The sequence below is a fragment of the Taudactylus pleione genome, unplaced genomic scaffold, assembly GCF_031769625.1.
Source record: "Taudactylus pleione unplaced genomic scaffold, aTauple2 ptg000820l, whole genome shotgun sequence".
Taxonomy (NCBI): domain Eukaryota; kingdom Metazoa; phylum Chordata; class Amphibia; order Anura; family Myobatrachidae; genus Taudactylus; species Taudactylus pleione.
Genome location: NW_028285222.1, coordinates 500,094 through 516,588, shown reverse-complemented (window position 1 = coordinate 516,588; position 16,495 = coordinate 500,094). Strand labels below are relative to the sequence as shown.

At 43.6% G+C, this 16,495-nt stretch overlaps 1 protein-coding gene across 4 annotated transcripts in view; it reads left to right on the top strand.

Annotated features, from left to right (window-relative positions):
• The window catches only part of SHANK2 (SH3 and multiple ankyrin repeat domains 2), a 607,737-nt gene that overhangs the window by 384,051 nt on the left and 207,191 nt on the right, over window positions 1–16,495 (top strand). For all 4 annotated transcript variants that reach the window (XM_088458264.1, XM_088458263.1, XM_088458265.1 and 1 more), the window contains one exon: window positions 1,935–2,059. In XM_088458264.1, the coding sequence (XP_088314390.1) occupies window positions 1,935–2,059 (125 nt within the window). The remainder of the gene's footprint in view (window positions 1–1,934; window positions 2,060–16,495) is intronic.

Here is a 16,495-nt window from a genome sequence, read left to right as displayed (position 1 = left end):
TCCACACATCTATGTTTCAGGAAAATGTAAAGTCATCTTACACAGTGTCAGGAGTTGCTGTAAAGTTGCATTCCTGTTGTCTGAGGCCTAACCGATAATGGGGGCTCCTGAAAGATCATACAGTCGCCTCTGTCAGTAATGTACACAAGTTGTAGTTAATCATCCTATTGTGAGGTAAACGCAGCTATCCCAGATGTGTGCAGCAGGAATATTACAGAACCGGTATGGGAATTATCATCCGGAATGCCTGGGACCCAATCCCAGAGGACAAACTGTGCCTGAAAGTACAGGATACAATTGCTGCTAAATTATTGCAGTGGGGCCCAGACGTTTTTTGTTATATCACCGTTTTTAAGGGGGATTTTCCGTAATGTGGCGCACTGTTTTTAAACTATTCTACATAATAATAATAAAAATGTCAACTGCACCTGACATACATATCCTTATTAATACCGCTTAGCAGTGCTAATCCCATTCACTGTAATCAAGCCTGCGTATATGACATTTACATCATTGAGAGTTGGACACCAACTTTTTTTTGCCATAATGGCAACAATAATGCTTCCGTATCTAGATTTCTACATATTATAGGCCCTATACGGGATATGGTCAATGGCAAAGGGGATGCTGGCACTTAGAATACCGTGCCGAAATCCCGACGCATGTCATAATCCCAGCATCGGCAACCCGAAGGTAAGTAGTGAGTCTGGGGTTAGGCACTAGGGGTAGGGTTAGGCACTATGAGGGGAGGGTTAGGTTTAGGGAGCAGGTAGGGGGAGGTTAGGTTTAGACACTAAGGGGGAGGTTAGGTTTAGGCACTGAGGAGGGAGGGTTAAGGAAAGGGGGGGTTAGGATAGGATACCTTCCGTCAGGTGTCGGTATCCTAACCCTGTCAGGATGCTGGCATCTGGATTTTGTCCACCGGCATCCCGTTCCCAACCCCCCTAAACAACAGGAGAGGGGGTACCGGGGGTGGCCCAGCAAAAGCATACAGCATGGACATGTTCATGTAAGACCAATATAAGTAGATGCAACTGTATCCCTAGATATATCTCTAGACTGAGGCTGACTCATAGATACACAATGAAGAGGACCCGCAATGTCTCATCGTTTCTGATTGGCTGTTTGCTTATTGACCTCTGCAGCTGATAGTCCTTAATCCAGTAGTGTTGCAGCTATACTGCATCAAGTAGCAGCTGTCTATTCACGTTAATAAGGGGTGAACTAAGGATCCGGGGGTGTTTTTATTTCATTTTTACTTTATGGAAAATGCAACTCTTGCATTTATTATTAGCGGTGAAGACACACTCTGTGTGTACCAGAACATTCACCACATGTGTGTACAGATAGGGTAGTTTGACTTTACCTTTTATTATTAACATGATCAAGCCGCGTATCTAAGCTATCATTAGGCGTTAATATAAACCCTTGTACGCTCGACATACAACTGGCACGAAAGCTAGAGTTGTTAAGTCTTACACATGTGCGTACATTTTTTTTTTTTGTATATTTTTTCTTTATATATTTTTTGTGCCCTACTGCTGATAGGCAGCAATTATTGTCAGGATTTATGGAACCTTCCGGATAATGGGTCCCATACCTGTATTTTAAAATCATTCCCTAAATATTTATGCCTAACAGAACCTGCTGCCTGAAACCGCAACCTCTGCTTGCTTCTCTGTAGGCTTGCTTTCTAATTCTACATTACGTCCACATTACCTAGAAACCTTCAGACACTGTTTGGTGTACGTATATATATTTGGGTCGTAATTTGAATCGGTCTCCAAACACCCTTAGATTTTCAGTTACTAGCTTCCTTTTCTATTCTGGGCCTGCAAAAGTGAAAAAACAAAAACTCCATACTTGTTCCTTGTACGTACATCGATGGAAGCTTGAGGCTCAAACTGTTGTCTTGTGTTCTTTCTATCTTTAAGCGGATACGCCTATCGAGGAGTTTAACCCAACACCAGCCTTCCCTGCTCTGCAATACCTGGAATCGGTGGACGAGGATGGTGTGGCATGGCAGGCCGGCCTGAGAACTGGAGACTTCCTTATAGAGGTAGGACATCTGGCGTTATTGATGACATCAATGATATATTGGAGACCTTATCTAATCGCCGCATCTTATACTCCAAATAGAACTATAGATGTTGCTGTGGGAATGTTACACGGTGTAAGGGGAAATATAACTATTCTCTGTGTATTTTCTTGTGTGACATACTGGAATAGCCTTCTGAGGTCTGGTGCCTACTAGAAACTCTTCCGATATGTGGCTTGTGCCAGATCAGATTTTTAAGAGCATTATGATCTGTATTGTGTTGGGATTGCACGTGCAATGATTTGCTGCAGGATAAAAGCAGAAGATTACTTATTTTATAGGAACTTGAACTTTTGTTGCACGTTGTCTAGAGGTGTGTAGAATTTTTGTCTACATCAGGAAATGGAATAAATTGCAGTGGGGGTAATATAGCGACCAAGTATAACTATACCAATGTACAGTAACTCAAAGCAAGTAATCTGTTAGTAGCAATGATAGATTTTTGCACATGTTCATTTTGTTTGTACATCCATCATCTCCAATGCATCTTGAAGGAAACTTTAGCTGACGTCCACTTAATGTATGAAATAAATATTGACTAGGCTCCCACGCGGCATGTAGGCTCTAGCCATTTCCATCCGGATAATTAATCACTTGCCTTATCGAGGGTGCTATAAGCAGGGAAATGTTTGTGATGTTCTATTCTCTTGTCTGAGCTGGGCTGGAGAAAGGGAAGAATCACTGGGGTTGTTGTACACAAGCACAATTTAGGTTTTCTGAAATAGGGAACATTTCATTCATATCCAGATGGATCTTTGCAATATATAAGCACATACAGTGTATAGAGATAATGGACACTGTTTGATATCTTATGATTTAGGGAAAGGTCATGGACTCTGCTGTCCCAATATAAAGGCAGATGGACATCAACTTGCATCTCCAAATATTGAAGTTATTACTGGTCTTTTAGCACTGAGGTTAGGGATGTATCAAACTTTCTTTAGAGGACAAATAGAGTAGTTGTTCATTGCAATCAGCTTCTACAGCTGTGTCCTTATACATCTTTGCTGCGGGTCTTCGGCGTGCCAGGTCCCGTGAGACTCTGCTAGCGCTGGGCATCATACCGAAAAATGCGTCCAAGTCTCAAAGCAATGCGACTGGGAGGCACCAGCAGACTGTGCCGATTCATTTGATATGCGATACTGGTATATCTGTGTGCAACGGAGTCTCTGAATCTGTACACGATACATATACAGACTCGGGTGCACACAATACACCTGGATCATATACAGACTCGGGTGCACACAATACACCTGGATCATATACAGACTCGGGTGCACACAATACACCTGGATCATATACAGACTCGGGTGCACACAATACACCTGGATCATATTCAGACTCGGGTGCACACAATACACCTGGATCATATACAGACTCGGGTGCACACAATACACCTGGATCATATACAGACTCGGGTGCACACAATACACCTGGATCAGATACAGACTCGGGTGCACACAATACACCTGGATCATATACAGACTCGGGTGCACACTATACACCTGGATCATATACAGACTCGGGTGCACACAATACACCTGGATCATATTCAGACTCGGGTGCACACAATACACCTGGATCATATACAGACTCGGGTGCACACAATACACCTGGATCATATACAGACTCGGGTGCACACAATACACCTGGATCATATACAGACTCGGGTGCACACAATACACCTGGATCATATACAGACTCGGGTGCACACAATACACCTGGATCATATACAGACTCGGGTGCACACAATACACCTGGATCATATACAGACTCGGGTGCACACAATACACCTGGATCATATACAGACTCGGGTGCACACAATACACCTGGATCATATACAGACTCGGGTGCACACAATACACCTGGATCATATACAGACTCGGGTGCACACTATACACCTGGATCATATACAGACTCGGGTGCACACTATACACCTGGATCATATACAGACTCGGGTGCACACAATACACCTGGATCATATACAGACTCGGGTGCACACTATACACCTGGATCATATACAGACTCGGGTGCACACTATACACCTGGATCATATACAGACTCGGGTGCACACAATACACCTGGATCATATACAGACTCGGGTGCACACAATACACCTGGATCATATACAGACTCGGGTGCACACAATACACCTGGATCATATACAGACTCGGGTGCACACAATACACCTGGATCATATACAGACTCGGGTGCACACAATACACCTGGATCATATACAGACTCGGGTGCACACAATACACCTGGATCATATACAGACTCGGGTGCACACTATACAAGTGTCGCATATCAAATCATCACAGTCTGCTGGCGCGTCCTAGTTGTATCGCATTAGACGCATTTTCGGCACAAAAAGATGCCCGTTGCTAACAGAGTAGAACGGGACCCATGAGGCATAGGTGACTTTATAATGGGTGCAAGGTGAGCGGTGCGCACAGGCCCCTGGGTCCGAGGGGGGGGGGTGCGCCCTGCACCCATATGTAATTAAACGTACTTCTTTGCAGATTCCCGAATTGCTGCTCCATAGTGCCGGATCGGTGCTGCAGAGCAGCAAACACTCACTGGGAAAATGGCGGCGGACACTTTCCCAGTGATCTACGCATGCGCAGAAAAGATGTCTCTGGAAAAAGGGGAGCGGGCGCCATTTTCCCGCAGACCGGTGCATGTGTAGTAGATTCTGGCATGAAGCCAGAATCAACACCGCTCGGTGCACTGACGGAGAGGAGGGGGCCCAAATGGAGGCTGTACAAGGGCCCCCTCCTCAAGAGAGGAGGGGGCCCATGTGCAACCTCTGTTTGGGCCCCCTGCCATAAGGATACATGTGTAGCTATCATTTATCTATCACATTCTATAAAATTATAGGTAGAAGCTGATAGGTTGCTATAGGAAACCTCCACTGTTTCTAGGTTTGTTACAGCCCCCCAACTCACTTACTCCAAATACTGTACCCCCCTACACGCTTAAGTAATGTGAGAACTGCATTAGTGCCATCTGAGGGGCAATGCTGTGGCAAATGGCAGAGAAACATTACACATCTCCATAACAGAAATTAAATGTTTGGATATACAAAAGGAACTTGGCCCGTATTTAATTGCCGGCGAAAAGTCCCGGACTTTTCGATGCCAGACTGTCCACCGTCATCGCTAGTTTTGGCCTCCGGAAAACTATCGCGCTCGTCCCCGCTATTCGCCCTATTCAATTGTAAAGGACACGAGAACGCGTCCCGGCGAATCTCAAACAGGTGAAAATTTCTGTCAGGTTTGGGGAAATCAGCCTGACACCCCCCAAAAGGTGCACTGACATGGGGGACCACTATGGGAACCGCCGAATAGCCCTGCTGAAGGTATTTGGGGTACTTAAATGGTCTCAATAGGTGCTATTTAGTGTCTTTGCATATGGGGTGAAGAATAGCATTTAGCATATTTTTACCTCAAAACAACTAGTCCCTGCAAATTTGTTGTCCCTGAAAATGGGGGGTAGCATATTTAAAAGTTGCTAAAGGGTAGTTTTATAAATCATGAAAAATCCACTTGCCACAAACTCCTGCAAAGAAAAAAATACCTTCCGCATACTTGGGGACCCCCCTGGAGTCTATTTCCCTAGTTTTTATGTTTGTCCCCCAACTTTTTTTGCCCCCAGAATCTTTTCCGCCTATCTGAATGCATTGACTTTCCACTTAGGCGGAAAGTCATTGCAATTGAATTGGGCGGAGAGTTTCCAACAGGCGGAATTACGTCATCGGCGAGAACTTTTCGCCGAGAACGGCTTTTCGCCGGCAACTGAATACGGCCCATAGACTCTGTCTTTACTGGAGGATAGAACTAGTACCTCTCCCAAATTCACTTTCTCAAACAACACCTAATTTGATCAAATAAGATGTTCTCTCAAATTAACTAAGGAAGTGTTTTGATTTAATTATACTGCCCTGAAATTGAGCAGGACAGGATGAAATAGAACAAGGCATGGGATGGGATGGGATTAGATAGGCAGATTATAGAAAATAGATTAGATAACATAGATTAGATAAAATAGACAGATAAATAAATAGACTGATTGATATGATTAGATAAAATAGATAGATTAGATAAATATATAGATAGAGAAGATAGACTGATAGATATTAAATAAAATAGACAGATTAGATAACATAGATAGATAAGAGATAGATAGATATGAGATAGATAGATATGAGATAGATAGATATGAGATAGATAGATATGTGATAGATAGATTTGGGATGGATAGATAGATATGAGATAGATAGATAGATATGAAATAGATAGATATGAGATGGATGGATAGATAGAAAGATAGATTTGGGATAGATAGATTTGAGATAGATAGATAGATAGATAGATAGATAGATAGATATGAGATAGATAGATAGATAGATAGATAGAACGATATGAGATAGATAGATAGATCGATATGAGATAGATGGATATGAGATAGATGGATATGAGATAGATGGATATGAGATAGATGGATATGAGATAGATAGATTTGGGATGGATAGATAGATATGAGATAGATAGATTTGGGATAGATAGATAGTTATGAGATAGATAGATAGATATGAGACAGGTAGATAGATATGAGATTGATAGATAGATAGATATGAGATTGATAGATATGAGATAGATAGATAGATTTGGGATGGATAGATAGATATGAGATAGATAGATAGATAGATATGAGACAGGTAGATAGATATTAGATTGATAGATAGATAGATAGATAGATAGATAGATAGATAGATAGATAGATAGATAGATAGATATGAGATTGATAGATAGAAATGAGATAGATAGATGTGTGTACTGGGAAAAGAAGTCCCTATCGTGCAGAATTATGTGACATTGTGGCTTAAGATGAGAGCCCCATACTTTCCTAATTGATTACAGTAACATATAAAGATACAGGTTGCTTTATTTTCTGATCACACAAATATCTGAGTAGTGGATTGGTGGGATGGTTAGTAGGCTGACTGATATTACATACACACATTGCTTGGTACATGACAACAGATGATTGTAGATGTAGAGTATTTGAAATCAGTATTTGCAAAAATAATCCATATACAGTATAGATTTCCTTTATTGAAGTTTCCGTGTATGTAATGGGATTCAGCCATTGTATATAGAGGAAAGAACCAGTCAAGTACATTGGCCCGTATTCAATTACAGACGAAAAGTCGGAAAAGTTTTGCCTGTCCAACTTTCCGCCTCATTCGCCTGTTTCAGAGGCGAAATCTTTCCGTGCGCGTCCCCGCTTTTCGTCTAATTCAATTCTAAGACAGGCGAAAACGTAAAGCAGCAAATATTGAACAGGCGGAAAGTACTGAATAGATTGGGGGAATCAGTCTGTACCCAAGAATAAGACGCCCTGACACTGGCAATCAGTGCAGATATGTACTATTAGCCCTAATAAAGACACTTTGTGTTAAAAGCTTTATATCTTCTTATTTCTAAAAGTGCTGAAAAATGGTAGAAAACAGTATTTTGTATTTTAAAAACCGTGAAAAAACACCCTCATACATTCACATGCAATCCCAAAAACACTTGGCCCCTCCTTACAGCACCCCACGAAGTCTATTTCGCTAGTTTTTATAGTTGTCCCCCCACTTTTTACTTTTTTGCACCAAAAATGACATGTCTTTTTTCTGGGGGTGTTCTTTTGGGGTGTTTGGGGTGTTTAGGTATTTTTCTGGCTGTTTTGTTCTTTGGGGGGCTGTCCCAAGGGTTCTGAGTCATTTCCCCATGTTTGCACCCCAAAATAAAGATTTTGCACATTTTTTTACCTGCTATTCATTGAAGATACTTTTCTGCCTTTTACAATGCATTGAGTTTCCGCTTAGGCAAAATCGTTCTGGAATTGAATATGTAGATACTTTGAAAACAAGCGGAAAGTCCAAATCGGCAAAAACTTATCACCAAACGGCACTTTTCGCCTCTAATTGAATCCGGCCCTTAGCATTAATATGTATACTCATCTAAACACAGTGGAGGCTGCCTTTTTGGAAATGCGTTCTAGCAATTCAGTTACATCACTGAGGCATGAGGCATATCATGCCTCATTACACTGAATTATTTATTTATTAATCCTTATTTGTGTAACACCTACATATAACACAGCATTGTGCACAGAATATTTAATCATACAATCTATTTTAGCTTCACATCGACACACACACACACACACGAGGGTTCATTTTGTCAGACGCCAGCTAACTTACCGCCATATTTTTGGAGTATGTATGATCTCCCCATGTTGTGTGAGTTTTCCCTCCGAATCGGACCAATACCCACTCTGGCACCTTATGTGGTACAAATTCCTAACTACGTGCCCGGAAAAATGAACACCACTACTGTAGGTGGGCAATGGCTACACTGTTACTGTGGTTTTAAAGGGGGGATACAACCTCCGGCCTGTATTGGTGTATTTACCGCGACTGTCCAGTAGACTTGGCAGTATGTAGCTAACAAGGGGGTCTCAGACCTGTGAGTGCCATGTGATTGTCTTACATCCTACCCTTGTACTGCTACCCATCTGCCAAGTGCACCAGCAACTCTGTGGTTTCCATCCCTGTTCATTCATTTTTTTAGCGCTGTGCAGGAAAATGATAGATGTTTGGTTACAGTAGTATGTGATGATGTACGTAGCTGAACTTTGTGGCAGCACATTGCACTGAATTAAATTCCCTCTATGCTTGCTATTGTGCCCTCATACAGCAGAGATTCCTTCCACTAACATCCAATTAGTGAGTTATTTAATGGCTAATAAGACAATGGGCAGACTGGTTGGGCCATGTGCTTCTACATTACCCAGATCTATGATACAATTAACTAGTTGAAGCTTTTCAATATGGCTGCCCTGCTGGAGGAAGTGTGGTCCGAGGTTACCATGGAGACAGGAGCAGTAATACTGGGCCTGAGTTTAGTCTTCAGATGCCTAGATAAGGAAATAGTTGATATGCAGCACAGCAAATAGAACAGAATGCTCACACATGGGAATACTGACCCGCAGAGTTGGTGATGCTCGGCCCGAACTTCTCTCTGGCTGGTGGCTCTTTAGGGTTCAGTGATTAATGGGTGGCGACTATTTTGCGCACTGTTTCTCAGAACATATGCATGACCCATTTCTCAGTTTGGAAACTGATGTGCTTGTTTTATGTGTTCATTTTATTGCAGACACTTATATGCATTGACCAATTGACCTGGACTGTTGCGGTTATTATAGATATTGGATTTGGTGTCATAGAAACATGTATGAGTTACAACATGTGCACTCAGGGGCATAATATGCAATATTAAAGGCATAATAAACGCAAACATTTGTGGTTGATGGATTGTCCATTTCCTCTGGAGTCTCCTGTTCTGCTCTTCCGAGATTAGAGGGGCTGGCGCTTGCGTGTGAAGGGCCCTTTGGGTTCTGAGTTCTCTAGTGCAAGGAAAAACATGGCAAAGCCCACTTACTGCTGCCCCCCATAGCTACTACAACAGCCATGATTCCTTGCAAAACAAAAACACATTTAAAGCCTAGGAGGTAGAAAGGACTTAGTGGACAACACGCAGTTCGCTTAAGATGTAATTTCCAGCAGAATAGTCCATTTGGGAGCATCATATTGCAGTGATGCTTAAACCTGCATTAGTTGCAACCAGAAGTTAGTCTGACACATATATATATATATATATATATATATAATCCTGACGCCAGCATGCCGACGGTAAGTAGTGGGGTTAAGGGGAAGGTTGGGGTTAGGCACTAGGGAGGGAGGGTTAGGCACTTGGGGTGTGGAGAAGGAGGCTTAGGGGTTGGGGAAAGGTTAAGATACTTACCGACAGCTGTATCTTAACCCTGTCTGGATGCCAGCGTTGGGATTCTGACCGCCTGGATCCTGATGCACCGGCATCGCGTACCCTATTTCTTAAAATATGATAAATCACTCCTGAGTTTCAGAATGGGGAGGCCGCACTTCCTTTTCGTTCTTGGGCGGGGGGGGGGGCTTAGATGTGTCCGACATCTAACAGATGTAGATACTAAAACGCCACTTTCTTTTTCTGCGGCGAGTTTGCTTTTTCCATTTCTCACTGTTCATGATTTTGGATTTTTAGAGGCACAACACTACACTTCCACTGTCCTCGCCTCATTGTCGGCTCTAGATATGAATAACTCGCTGGATATGGTATTTCGGAATGAGACTATCTTAATCAAAGCTATTTCATATTTTTACACTTCTTTGCTTGCACCTTAGTATGATAAACATAGACAACGGGTATTACTCAATGGGTTTCTCAATTCCCACACCTAGACGAGAAAGCACTTGTAACCCACTTGCTGTATACAAATAAAACTTTACCGGTTGCTATGTACAAAGAAATGCATTTCTGTATGTCACATAGAATATCTCTCTCGCTTCCAGACGTAGCTTAATGGGATTACAGTCCCACTGGTCTTGTCCTAAGTGTGCTTGTGTAGATGCTTCATTATATCACTGTTTGTGGGATTACCCTCCAATTACAAAATTATGGGTGCAGATTAAGGATTATGCCATTGTCCGCCTCCTCAATTACTTGCCACTGATACCAGAGTGTGCAATACTTGGAGTAACTCCCCCGGGAGCTAGATACACTAAAGGCATACATGCCTACTCTCCTGGGAATCGTGGGAGGCTCCCGATTTTTCGGGTAACCCCCCTCCGCACCCCCAGGAGAGTAGGCATATCTCCCGCATCCCGCCCACTTCCTAGTGAAGTGGGCAGGATGTGGAGATTTTACCTGAAATTATCGGGTCCGTAGGGAAGGGGTGGGGCTAAATGGTGCAATCGCGTCACGGACCCACGAATCGTGGGGGTTTTCTGTAAAGGGGGCGGGGCCTAATGCCATCTATCGTATCGTCTGGCCCCGCCCCTGAAGAGTAGAGCAGCAGGTCCCCTCCTGCTGCTCCCGGATAGCTGCCCAGGAATGTAGGCAATTATGATTAAAGGTAGCAAGAAACTCCAATTCATTGTTGGAGCTAAGAAAGCCGTACTTCAGCACCGGATTCACCCCAACTCTCCTAGTTTGTCTCTATGTCATGACAAATTATTTTTCCTTTTTAGAATGGATTGGCTGGGGGCCTTCCTTCATAAGAAGGCTAGGATGCAGTATATTTTTGAATTATGGGAAAGCTATGTTGACACTTTGTCACCATCAAAGCGGCTGCAGGATAAAACCTGCTTTCAGCGGGAGGTTAACTTACTGCCGCCCATTGCAATCCCGGCGCTGGAAGTTCAAACTGGTACTAAAGATAGGCGTATAAATCCCGACGCCTATCTTAAGCCAGAAGCCGAAATCCCAATGCCCGGCATCCCGAATAAAGGTTGTTAGGGGGGAGGGAGGGTTAGTTTCCGGCACCCTCGGGGGGACTTAGGGTTAGGCACTCCCCGGGGAGGGTTAGGCTAGGGGAAGGGTGGGTTGGGGTTAGGCACCACTCGGGGGAGGCTAGGCTTAGGCACCCCTCCCGGGAGGGTTAGGTTCACGGTGCGGGAAGGGAGTGTTAGAGTTAGGCACCACCAGGGGGAGTTAGGATTAGGCACCACCAAGAGAGAGTTAGGCTTAGGGGGGGAGAGGGGAGGGTTAGGGTACTTACCAGCCCCAGTCGGGATCTCCACTGTTCGGGCTTCCGGTGTCGGTATTACGTCCAACGGGAACACATCTGGCGGCATTACATTCCGCTTCCAGCATACGGGTTGGTATGAAACCAGAATATTGTTGGAGGATGAACCTATTCAGGTGTAAATACATACTGTTGTCTCTGTGTTTGAGGCTGCCCCCTTTGGAGGACTGAATTACCCCCCTTCCCCCTTTACCTTGCTTTTCATTTATTTTATAATTATTTTTTTATTTATTTTTATTAAATTATTATCTGGTAGTTTTGTAGGAGTTCAGAGTACAATTTTTTATTGTATATTATATACTGATCTTATCTAGATGTTGTACTTTATTCTTATTGTCTTATGTGGGCATTCCCTTTATTATTGCTCAATGTACTCTGTAAAGTTTGTGATGTGTTTAATAAAAACATGTTTAAAAAAAAAAAATAAACAAATAATATATATACAGGTTGAGTCTCCCATATTCAAATATTCCGAAATACGGAAAATTTTTAGCATGACTGAGATAATGAAACCTTTGCTTTCTGATGGTTCAATGTACACAAACTTTGTTTAAGGCATAAAATTATTAAAAGTATAATATAAAATTACATTCAGGCTGTGTGTATAAGGTGTCTATGAAACATAAATAAATTTCAAGTATGTACACAAACTTTTTTTGATGCACAGAATTATTAATAATATTGTATAAAATGACCTGCAGCCTGTGTGTATAAGGTGTATATAACACATAAATGCATTCTATGTTTAGATTTGGGTCCCATTCCCAAGATATTTCATTATGGTATACAAATATTCCAAATTACGGAATATTCCGATATCCAAAATACTCCTGGTCCCAAGCATTTTGAATATGGGAGATTCAACCTGTATATGATAAATCTAATTCATGCAACATCTATTTTAAAAGGATTATGGCCAATTAATTTAGCTATTTATTACAGCTAAAGCACCGAGGACATCACCGATATCTCCAGTGTCTACTAAACATTGAGTCACTACAGCCATCCTCATAGTTCTATGTGTGGATGGCGACATGGGGCTATTTAACATACCCTGCATAGCTTCGCCTTTCAGAACTTGTCTTGATTAGCTAAATTCATCTGAAGATGGTGTTAGCCAGTTTTCCTAATGGGGAAAGCTGACCTGATCGCCCTGTAGTAATCAGGACGCTTCTTTCTGTTACTGCTAAACTTTCAGCGCGCCTGAGCGAATCAGGACGCACACACGCAGAAAGTAAACATCGACTTGAGCTTCTGGATAAATTGCCCCAAAGTAGCATCTCTTAAAGGCGATAAGAGATTTTATTTATCTGAGCAGATTTGCAGAAAATAATAAATATGGCGCCAAGCATTCTAAGTAACGGAAAGCAGAGCTGTACTGAGGAAAGCCGTGACCCTGTAGTTTATAGGGAAACCAATGGAAAATGCTGTCATTCGGGGCTGCGATAAAACCGATTCACCACCTACCTGCACTGTTCTGAGTCTGTCGGCAAATTAGTTCCCTGTGTATACACCCTGGGCATGAAGAGGAGTGAGTGCATGTGTATACACCCTGGGCATGAAGACGAGTGAGTGCATGTGTATACACCCTGGGCATGAAGAGGAGTGAGTGCATGTGTATACACCCTGGGCATGAAGAGGAGTGAGTGCATGTGTATACACCCTGGGCATGAAGAGGAGTGAGTGCATGTGTATACACCCTGGACATGAAGACGAGTGAGTGCATGTGTATACACCCTGGGCATGAAGAGGAGTGAGTGCATGTGTATACACCCTGGGCATGAAGAGGAGTGAGTGCATGTGTATACACCCTGGGCATGAAGAGGAGTGAGTGCATGTATATACACCCTGGGCATGAAGACGAGTGAGTGCATGTGTATACACCCTGGGCATGAAGACGAGTGAGTACTTGTGTATACACCCTGGGCATGAAGACGAGTGAGTGCATGTGTATACACCCTGGACATGAAGACGAGTGAGTGCATGTGTATACACCCTGGGCATGAAGACGAGTGAGTGCATGTGTATACACCCTGGGCAATGAGACGAGTGAGTGCATGTGTATACACCCTGGGCATGAAGACGAGTGAGTGCATGTGTATACACCCTGGGCATGAAGACGTGTGAGTACATGTGTATACACCCTGGGCATGAAGACGTGTGAGTACATGTGTATACACCCTGGGCATGAAGACGAGTGAGTACTTGTGTATACACCCTGGGCAATGAGACGAGTGAGTGCATGTATATACACCCTGGGCATGAAGACGAGTGAGTGCATGTGTATACACCCTGGGCATGAAGACGAGTGAGTACATGTATATACACCCTGGGCACGAAGAGGAGTGAGTGCATGTGTATACACCCTGGGCATGAAGACGAGTGAGTGCATGTGTATACACCCTGGGCATGAAGAGGAGTGAGTGCATGTGTATACACCCTGGGCATGAAGACGAGTGAGTGCATGTGTATACACCCTGGGCATGAAGACGAGTGAGTGCATGTGTATACACCCTGGGCATGAAGACGAGTGAGTGCATGTGTATACACCCTGGGCATGAAGACGAGTGAGTGCATGTGTATACACCCTGGGCATGAAGACGAGTGAGTGCATGTGTATACACCCTGGGCATGAAGACGAGTGAGTGCATGTGTATACACCCATGCAGTTTTGAGTATGTGGGGCACTTATACCTCTCTGAGTCTGGGTGGGGTAGACTAAATACAATAAGGGAATGCTCGCTTAGTTGGTAAAGAGATACAGACCGGGATGTAAGCGCTGTTTTTGTTTATGGATACTTATGGGCAGGTGCAGATAGCGGATGATGATAATCAACGTCTCTAGCAAACTGTTTGCGTGTTTCCAAATGTTCCGCTGATGCTGACTGGTGATTTCTTCATTTTTGCATTATACTTTTTTTTTGCACGCGGGATGGGGAGTTATTTTTGCTGTATTACATAGTTTCTTTTAAACAGATTTTTTTACGCATCAACCCCCCTAAGCCCTGTAGCCAGGAGATATCTTACTGCTGTGAAGAACCAGGGATGTCTCACCCATCCATCTATAGTATCATTAGTGGGAGAGCCACCTTAACTGAGTAACCTTTAAGCTGACTGTTGTCATATTATATATACGGCAGTTATAGTACATATACATTTATAAGCCTTAATATATATTGCATTTTGTTTTATATTATTATTATTATTGGTTTGAAATCTCAAGGTTAGAGTCTATTACATTAAAAGAAAGCCGACATTGCATGTAGCTGGGTAGATAATTTGATACAGAGTTGAACGCACATTGGCAGTAATTGCTCCAGCATTGTGTGCACAGCGCTAAATGTGGATAATCGCCCTTATGGCGACTTGTAAGCATCTCCGCGGGCGGGCAGCCCCTATCCATGTGCTCTCTTGCGCCACTTTCAAGAGATACGCCTGGATACTCGTCCATCGCTTCATAGCACGCCATACCGACGACACGCCCTCACTGAATTTTGTCTTCATGAAAACACCCCGTTACAGCCTAGTTGCGCATCTTCAGTCGTAGGTGGAGATGTGACTATGGTTATTTTTTAACCCTATTAGTAACAGCATTATACATAGTAAAGTATTGTATACTTTAAGGCCTTAACTATGTTGGTAACTACAATCAAAATACCATTGATTTTAAGTCCCCACTACAGTGGTCCCTGTATTGTATATTGGTCACTAGAATGGCCTCTGTACTGTATTGTATATCAGTGACGAGAATGGTCCCTGCATTGTATATTGGTCACTAGAGTGCTCTGTGGGCCTGATTCAGACCCGCTCGCGAGCACTGAGCGCTAGTGCGCACGCCGTCGCTATGGATCTCGCACCAAAGGGGGCGTGCTGTCGATGGTGAGTGACAGCACGCCCCCTTTGGTGGGTGTACCGGGGGCGTTGCTGCCCAGACGGAGGCGTTCCCATGGGAACGCCTACCGTCTGGGGCCGGCCCCACTGACATCACTAGTGATGTCAGTGGGAGTGCTTTTGGCTCTGATAGAGCCAAAAGCACTCCTGGGCTTGCGGCAGCGAGACCCTACCGCAGGGTCTCGTCGCAAGCCCGATGGTCGCGATGGTCTTGACCATCGCGACCATCTTTTTGGCCGCTCGCATAAGCTGTGGGTGGTCACCCACAGCTATGCGAGCGGCCAGGAGGCCGCTTCAATTTTAGGTAGGAGGGCTCTGAATCAGGCCCTGTGTCTTTTGTAGGGGTTACTAATTTGTCAGATGGGGCTGGTATAAGAATGGACATCGGAAACCGATGGTTAGCAACAGTCATTGTTCCTGCTTCGATGGAAGCACTATTTCCATCGAATAGTGAGTTTTGCGTTGGTTACCAACCATCAGAGGCAGCTTTCTGATGCCCATCCGATGACTGACTGTTAGAATTCACCTGTGGACTCGCGGATGTGGTGTCTGCAGCTCAGCTTCAGTGTGAATGCGCAAAGCTCCAGCTGCTTCTGCGCACTAGTACAACATAACCATCTATGGTTATACCATCGTATGGTTATGATGCGATGGTTGCTAGTCATCACATCACTGTTTTTATGTCGGAAACCCGGCCACCGTTTGATGCCGGACTTCCGATGTCCATTCCTAGGCTGGTAAGTGTTGTATTTATTTATAGCTCTTTGACATAACAATGTTTCATATACTGCATTGGCTATTTAAACCACACTTACATTAGACTAACTACAC